Consider the following 9309-nt stretch of genomic DNA (forward strand, 5'->3'; position numbering starts at 1 on the left):
GAGAGAGAGACACAGAGAGAGAAACTTAGAGGCAGAGGAGCACAAAACGAGAGTGTGATAGAGAAAAGACAATTTTTTAAAATCCTGTGTAATCTTGGAGGTAAAAAGAAAGTCTTCCCTGCAGTTAATTATCTAAATGCTAAAATAAATGCATTTGATATGTTGCACCTTTGCAAGTTTGTCTACTGATTTAGTGACTGATTAGTTTGATATTATGTGTGTATATGTGTCGCTAACAGCACACGACAGACCTGACCTGCTGGACCAAACGCCACCAAGCTGCCCCAGAGAGGAGTGTCGAGATGGAAGCTAAGCTAACCCAGCTAAGCAAAGCGAGCAAAGCTGCATCTCTGAGGACGTTTTCAACAACGCGAGGCTGAGATGTTTCAGCTGATGCATCATCGGGTCGGGAAGGTGAGGGAGGCAGACAGAGAAGAAATATGAATCATATCCTCAGTTCTCAGGAGCTCAAAGATCTAGACATTCTGTAAACAGGACCAACAAGAGTTTGATTCCAAGATGACATTTAACAAACGCTCACACGTCAACAGAGGCACCGTTCCATGCAGCAAAATGTATAACAAAAGTAAAGTGGTCATTCTTGGGTAAGCACAGACAATACTTACAATGTGTGCACATCTCCAGGGGGAAGCTGGCTTCATTTCCCTAAAGAGAGAAAGAGAAACAGAGGCGTCAGTTTCATTTTCTAACTTGAGACGTCGCGAAAGTACAGAAACGACCTCAAAGGGCTCTCTGCTAGAAGCCGTTTCCATACATGAGATATAAATCCTGTGTCCGCTACAAAATTTGACAGGTTCCTCCGTAACTCAAGCTACAATCTTCCACCAAGTTTCATTCAAATCGGGTCAGTGGTTTTTCCATAATCCTGCTGACAAACAGACGAATAAACCAAACACACCGGTTTTGGTCTTATTTTAAGACTTCTTTAGTACTTTAGTCATTTTATTAAGATTTTTTCATGCTAAATGACTTATTTCTAAGAAACTTATGAGCAATTCCAGTGTGTGAAATACAAGGTGGTGATCGGGGGGGGTCCTGTCTACCTCGATTCATTAGTTAAGCTTTAAAAAGACATTTTGGAAATTGCATCACAAATAATAGTCTTGTGATTTTAGATATTACGCTATTAAGGCTTTCAGGGGGTGTGACACTGAGCAGGTCTCTGTAAACATAATAAGATTTAAAGTTTTGCTTTTGTCTGATTCTTTGTGGATCAATCATATTTGTTAGTCGACTAAGAATTTCTTTGGTCGAGGACTAAAATAATCAAACATTGCAACATTTTCAGTCTTGTTGATCATAGAATGTCATATCTGCAATGGTTAAAAGTATAATTTGCAAATATGCAAAATATTAATATGCAAAGCCAAAATCCAAAAGTTTGTTCTCCAAAACAGAAAGAGTTGTAAGTAGTAGTAGTTATTGTCATGATGAATCTGTCCTGACTTGTCAGATGCACTGTTGTCTCTGTGTCACAGAGAATCTGAAGAACTCTCATCCACAGTTTCTAGACGATGAAGATGTTTCTCTTTGAAGTAGTAAAGATTTTTCTTCACACGCGACCTCTGAAACTCTCAAACCACACTGATAACATCATCACGTGTTCCACACCAGAGAACAGATGACATGTTGTCAGTTCTGTCGTTTGTCAGGATGGAACCTCCTTCTTTTAATTACAGCAGCCTTCTCTACAAACATTATCTCTGAATGCTCTTTATATCCTGCATTATTCCTGAAAACCTGAACCATCAGGGTGGGGTCCACCATTGGTCATTTGACAAACAAGGAAAAGTTCTGTAGAAAAGGGTCTAAACCAGGCGGCAACCTCCGGTTCTGCCAAGCGGTGAAGTGTCTTAAAACCTGCATTCTCTCTAGTGTCCACCAGGGGGCGACTCCTCTGGTTGTATAGAAGTCTATGAGAAAATGACTCTACTTCTCTCTTGATTTATTACCTCAGTGAACATTGTAAACATGAGTTTATGGTCTTAATCTCTAGTTTCAAGTCTTCAATACAGTCTTCCTTTGTAGCTCTGTTTAGTATGGAGCCTCCTCAGCTCTGCCTTTGTGTTGCCAGTCTCCTCGCTGTCACCAGACCACAGTGTTTCCCTCTTAACTCCAGCTGTGCCTCGTCTGCTGATTAGCACCCTGGGTATTTATATCCGTCTGTTCTTTGTCACTTCATTTGTCGTCTTCAGTTGAAGCGGCTTCCTTTGCTTCTCGTGACCCGCCAAGTGTGTCTACTTTCTATTCCTATTATGCAAATAAATAGATCATTCTTCTGTTCCTGTCTTCTGCTTTTTTTGGGTTCACCTGCATGCTTCAAATGTGACAGTGACTGCAGATCAGAAACCAGCCACTTCAAACAGATTCTGGAACATTTTCAGTGATGTTTCACTCAAACCCCTCGAGGAAGTTTCCCATCTACTGTGCAGCGTCTTTCAAACCATGCAACAAGCAACGAACGCCATCGAATCCTCCAGCATTACGCAAAGGCTCTTTAAATGAACCATGTTATCCAAAGGAACTGCCCGGCGGTGTGTGTGTGTGTTTGGCTCATGTTCAGCATTCACATCCCATCATACACTGCAGTGTCCTCTGAGTCTGATCCTACAGCTAAGAGAGAGAGACAGAGAGAGAGAGAAGCTTCGGGCCAGCAAGCAATCATCTGGAAGTGTCCTGCAGCTCCATCGAGGAACACAAAGAAAGTGGACATGCAGACCAGAGATGGACTGGATGCAGCGGCCAGGATACCAGCTACTGGTCAACAAAGCTGGGTTTTAACCCCTTTTGGTTCAACATTAATGTGAAAATTGTGTATCTTAAATGAGTGGAAACAAGGCTGTCTTTAATGTTGCTACCAGCAGACGTTTCTAAAACATAGAAGTCAGGGATTGTCCATCCACGACCGCAAAAGTTGCATCCAAGGAATGCTCAGAGCTGTTTATTGCAAAGACATCTGAACTTTAAAAATAACCGCTCTGCTCACAATGTAATCTAAACAAACTACAGCAAACCCTCAAATGTTTTGATTTTGTGGATTCAATGAGACGGATTCAGGCAGCAAGTAGAGTTGAAGTTATGCTGCAACATGAAAGGATTCTCATTTTACAATCTATTATCCGTCCGTTACCTTTTTCCAACTCTTCCTGGAGAACGCCGAGGTGATCCCAGGCCAGACCAGATATATAATCTCTCCAGCATGTTCAACCTCGGGGGGCCTCTTACCAGTCCGACATACCTGGAAAACTTCTAAAGGGAGGCGTCCAGGAGGATCCTGGTCTGACTTTGAACCACCTCAGTTGGACCCTTCAGACGTGAAGGAGCAGAAGCTCTACTCTGGATGTCTCTGGAGGCAACCTCCAGTTCTCAAAATGAAGCCAATGCTTCATGTGTTAAAACCTGCATTCTCTCTAATGACCATCAGGGGGCGACTCCTCTGGTTCTATAGAAGTCTATGAGAAAATGACTCGACGGCCAAAATGCAGAACTCGAGGCTTCAAAACATCAGTCCACAAACAAATGATACGTCAACGTCTTAAGTACAGTCTGTGGTCGGAGCGTGGATGGACTCGTAATCAAGAGCTTCCGTCTCAGCTCCCTCTTCTCCACAACGAGATACTTGATAAATATATAATATTTCTTTACAAACAGTACATAGTAAAAAAGTTAATTGACTTTTGACTGGTTTGCCAAGACCAAAGAAAACTGCAAAGAAAACCCAAAGAGCATTGGTAACGCATTATGACAGAGAATCACAGTGACACAGATACTCTACTACACACCGGTGAAATGAAAAAGCTCGTGGCAGTTATGTCATCTCCTGGCTTATCGCTGTGTCCGCCGTACACCAGCAGACTCACCTCAGGGAGGTCGAGGTATTTTAAGAGCAGTGAGGAGAAAAGAGGTGACACGGGATTAGCCAGCAGAGCGACTTACATTTGACACCCTGTCAGGAGAGCGTTGACACATATACGTGGTGTTGCTTGGCGGAACAACAAGTTGCCTGGCCCCTCCCCAGTTTAACAGGATTGAATTCCAGTGCAGCTCAGTGTGCTTTACTGGGGTTGGGTGTCCTGCTGCCTGTGTGGCTCAAAGAGTAATAGTGACACTTTGTTCCCTGGAGGGAAAAGTCCTTTTGTTGGCTCCGCTACACAGCAGCGTTGCAGGAGATGTAGAGATACAGTCGCTCGCTAAAGGGCACCAGGATTCTGGATCTAACGCCTTGAACTGGTGTCCTCTCGCTCAAGGACAGGCTCTCAATGCACCAATGCTACATGAGACACTTTTATTTTGGTGCTCAGGCCAGGACTAAAGAAAAAAGAATGACTCGTTGTTGTCTTTTAGGGTCCTTACTGACTTTTTTGCAAATGAACAAAGAGTTATAATAATTAAAAACACGTGAATTATCAGTGCTGCATTCATGCTCAAAGACTTCCATTTTTCTTGGTTGGCGGTCAACTGCGTCTCAACTTCAGCTGTCATTAAATATGTCACACATCTAGAAATTGCATTGATAAGCAGACACATTTGGAAAATCTGTTTGATTTCATTTCTAATTCCACGTTTATCTGAGCTCATCACAAATGCAGAAAATCCCAGAGTTCATTTAGACGTGACGTTTAAATGAACTCTGGTGGACACAATAGCGTAAAGCTGGCTAGTTAGCAAGCTTGCTAATTTCCGCCATGCTTTAATGCTACATTGGACAGAGATTTGCTGGCCAGCAGCAGTGCTGGGTCTAAAGGTGCCTCCGCCTCACTCTTTGCTTCTCTGGAGAAGGACAAGCTAACGTTAGCCTACCTAGCTAACTAGCCAGCCATCCATCTCCAGAGCTTTACGTCCCAACTGACGTTTGTTGTCACCAACACAACAATCAACATTTTATTTTGTAAAAGTCAAATGACCACAGAAGAAAGTTCAATGTCCGTTCTACTCTAATTCCTTTTCTATGGTGTCCCCAAAGCTTTGTGAGCCCGGACATCGCCAGGTCGTGTTTTAATCCGTAGTTAACGAGTCAGCGGGCGGTCTGAAGGACAAATCTATTCGGCGTTTTTTGGCAAAATAAACTAATCATGCGTTGAGTCAAATAAGATGAAAATAAACCAACCGCAATAACTAACAACTATGACAGAGGAACAAACTGATTGTTGTATTTTTCTCAAAAGAAAAAATGTGTTTTGAAGAGAGGAAAAGAGAAAGTAGAAGTAAAAGTGGAAAAACTGTTTCAAACCATTTCAAAAGGTTTGTTTTCAGTACTGAAACGCTGAACTCTTATGATACATATATATTATAGCTTACAAAGAAACTAAACAAGATGGTGGGTAAATGACTGTGGAGTCCCTGGAGGTAAAGAGACTTACAGCAAAGCAGATTTAGTGTTGAGGATTATAGGTTTACTAACTAAGGCCTGCGTTAGGTCTCCGGTGTAACTCCTGGACAAACCCCCTCATACTGTTCTTTACATATGAACTAACAGAGCATATCAGATGTGATGATTATGAAAACACAGAAAAGAAAAAGCATCTTGCATGCACAGAGGAACAGAGAGACTCGTGCTGGCTCATCAATAATGCATGCTTCATTCAGAATCAATTAGGCCTCAGCACACAAAACACACTTTGCATAATGAAGAGTTTGGCGTCGCCGCCGGTTCAGCAGCAGCGACCCAAACGGCGGATAATTAGGATAATTATAAACCCAGTCGTCCCACTAAAGGCCGAGGAGAGCAGACATGGACGGCGTCTTTAGCAGCACATGAGAACGTATTCGCTCTACAATAAGCCAATGACAGATAATTAATACGTGGTCAGCAGTAAGTGATCCTTTCATCTTTTAAAAAGCTGAAATCTGTTCATATTAAAGTTGTAGCTTTATTTGTGAAAGGCCGGATACTTGTTTTGTGGAATAGATTATGTTTTCATAACTGCACAGACATAAAGGCTGTGGCTAAGTGGATAGCAGGGCCGTCTTTCAATCAGAGAGTTGGCGGTTCAATCCCCAGCTCTGCTAGTAGCATGTCAATGTGTCCTTGAGCAAGACACTTAACCCCAAAATTGCTCCCGTAGCTGTGCCTCCGGTGTAGAAATGTGATAGACTCTGAATTGTAAGTCGCTTTGGATAAAAGCATCTGCTAAATGACTGTAATGTAATTATTTAGTCAGACAGTCAAAGTGTACGGATAATGTCTAATCTTCTTCATGTTTCATATTATCTGATCAGAGTATTCACTGTGTTTGCATTCCTCCGATGCAGATTCTAAATAAGATGCAGGACATGAATACAGGAACGCTGCTGTTGTTCTGTATTCCTTGTTCAGCAGAAATAGACTACAACTGCATTTTGTTGTGCACAGAATGACAATGAATCATAACTGAATCCTTGAATCATGACTCCTTATTAAACAACTAAAAACAGTCTGTAAAACCAGATAGTTCTCATTTAATGGCATGACATGTGGCACTGAAGAAAGGAAAACCCTGCGGAGCGCTCTGAGTGCAGCCATTGCTTCCTAGAACGCGCTGGAGTGCAGCGATGACTTGCACAAATCCTAAAAGTGTAATGGAGGAAAATGCAAGAACACAGCAGAGGAATGCATCATTCCTGAATCCCGTCCGTGGTGCATGAGAAACAGCGGACTGATCCGTGTCCTCTACCTTCATGTGGACAAACATCAGTATCCACCTCAAACATCCGTGTGTATTCACATGTTCTACACACTGTTTGTCTCTGTAATGCCAACAAGTCAGGTCTGTATGTTTGTCCTCCACCACTAAACTAAATCTGTGAAGTAACACTGAGATTGTCGAGAGGCAACGCTGCCGTCTTCTGATTGTCTACGTGACACAAACATTTTAACGTGACATAAGAACATTACAGACCTCTTCAGACACAAGATGCCTCGTTCACCCCCGTCCGGATGCTGCAGCCGTCTGTCACACGGTATCCAAATCTCATCAAGTTTATCCTCAATAGATCTCAGTAATTAATACAGGAAACCTCCAACAGTAGATAGTGCTGAGTCATTGTTAAAGGTAGAACACAGAGCTTTTCCTGCTTCTCTAATGTTTTCATGTCATTGTAAATTATAAATGTGGGGTTCAGAATCAGAACTACTTATTGTCTGAAAACTTTTGAGGGGCCAAAAATGACAGTTCACTAAAAACTACAAGGCCATCTATGACCTCTGGTGTGTGTGTGTGTGTGTGTGTGTGTGTGTGTGTGTGTGTGTGCACATGGGAAATCAACTAAAACAACATCTGTGTCTACAGTAGCTTGGCATGTTAAAGTTACCTTTCCACACGATGTTACTGATTTATTCTCTTTGGAGGTGAGAAGTGTGTTGTGTGTCTCTTCTCTCTGCTTTATTAGTTCATTGATCACCAGCAGACTCCACACTTCATGATAAATAAAAGAGTTGATGATAAACAGAGTCTCTCAGGTCTTTAAACCTCGGCCAATGACCAGCTGATGCAGAATCATCACTTTATCACACAGTAGGAGATGTGGAGGTTTACGCTCATCCGTCTCTCTCAGTTACTCTCCGTTTGTTCCTCAAAGCACCAGCTGTGTTCTAATGTTGCCCGTTGTAGAACGTTGATGTGTGAAAGTGTGTCAAGTGTAAATATGAAAATCATGAAGATAATCCTCTCAGCCGTTTCTCTCCCTGACTTCTTGTGCTCACCATGAAGGCTTTAAGGCCTCATGGTGAGACTAACAATGACTAAATGTTCTCATGCATTGACTTAGTGGTGAGGCAGGAGTCCATCGTGGTGTCACCAGGACAGAGACACATGGACACAACAACAGGAAGAATCCTAACTTATGTTTAGAATCTTTACTGGATGAACAACTAAAATGAGCGGTTAATATGTTTTAATTAACCGATCAGCTTGTTAAACTCCTCTTCATCTCTTCATCAGCGTCAGCGGCTACAGTTCACTACACGTTCACGTCCTTTTGACAACTTTAGAGTCTCTGACGCGTCACATCCCCTAAACATTTAAACGTATACTTTAACGAATACTTTAAACTCTTTCACAGAGGCTGACACGCCTCCACTCAAATACATATATTATCTGACTAAAGTTTGATCTGCTGTGTGAGCCGAGCTCTGCAGCCAGAGAGCAGAGTGGAATCAGACGGAGTGGGCTGGTTGTCAGAGCAGCGTGGATCATCCACTTCTACGGTGGCTTTCTTTCTATCTCTTTCACATTATCTCCGGCTCCATCCTTCATGTGGGTGGTGCTTGATTGCTAGGCAGCATATGGTCCCCTTAGCATCCTGGTCCCCCCCCCCAGCTGAGGATAACACACTGTGACATGAACACTATCTGTCCCCGACAGCAGCTTCCAGCCTCTGGCAGAGAGCGGAGACGTCTGCAGGGCAAACATGTAGCAAGTTTCAGCTCACGGGCGTCTGGTTATTATATTTATTATAGAAATAGTCCAAAGTATCTGTGTTTTTACATCAGATAATAATCAATATCTGAGGTCTCACTCGTCAAATGTGTCCAGATATCTCAGTACACATTCTTAATGTCACACATTGAGATTCAGACAGTTTGTTTGAGCAGTTATAGCTTTAACCTGAACAATACTGGATTTAGGTCGATAGCTTAAGAAGTTAAGAAAGATAAAATAAAGACATATTCACGCTGGTTATAAAGAATTATAACCGTGATATTATGAACTAAAAAGAACATTTTACAGATGATAAACTAACCGTGTTTCTAAACGAGCTCACACATATCGGTGCCATGTTTTGTTATTAATGCTTCTACAATAAGATCATGTCAGCCTGTATATATGTATTTATCCAGCTCTACTGTCAACTTAATGACGGCTCGTGTCAATATTTACAGACATTTGAATACACCAGAAAATAACAAATCAAATCTATAAAAACACCAAAACAAACAAAGCTTCCTGGAGCTCCAACACTGCGGTGCAAAGAAAATAAAACGTGTTTCTGAGTCCAGACGACAGCAGAAGAGATTCTTCTTGACGGACAAACGCTCAGAACGTCAATAAGTGATCAGCAAACGGACAAGTGGGAGGTGTGATCGATCTATGGGAGAGAAAGGCATTGTGGGTAAGAGAGGACAGAAGAGGAAGATGTTCAGAGAAACCACCACAATGCCCTCTTCATCCAGGTCCTCCTCATCCAGTCATCCAGGTCCGCTCCCATTGGTCACTACGCTGTGATAAGCTACCGGTTCCTAGGCAACACACCCTCCCAAATTGCACAGTACTAGTACCTCACATACTGCACAGTACTAGTACTGCACAG

General features: G+C 42.4%; 1 protein-coding gene across 1 annotated transcript in view; it reads right to left on the bottom strand.

Moving 5' to 3' along the window:
• The window catches only part of ppp3r1a (protein phosphatase 3, regulatory subunit B, alpha a), a 22939-nt gene that overhangs the window by 12794 nt on the left and 836 nt on the right, over window positions 1-9309 (bottom strand). The window contains exon 3 of the mRNA XM_031878949.1: window positions 627-666. Within this exon, the coding sequence (XP_031734809.1) occupies window positions 627-666 (40 nt within the window). The remainder of the gene's footprint in view (window positions 1-626; window positions 667-9309) is intronic.

This window comes from Anarrhichthys ocellatus, unplaced genomic scaffold, assembly GCF_004355925.1.
Source record: "Anarrhichthys ocellatus isolate YVR2014 unplaced genomic scaffold, GSC_Weel_1.0 scaffold212, whole genome shotgun sequence".
In the NCBI taxonomy this organism is placed as follows: domain Eukaryota; kingdom Metazoa; phylum Chordata; class Actinopteri; order Perciformes; family Anarhichadidae; genus Anarrhichthys; species Anarrhichthys ocellatus.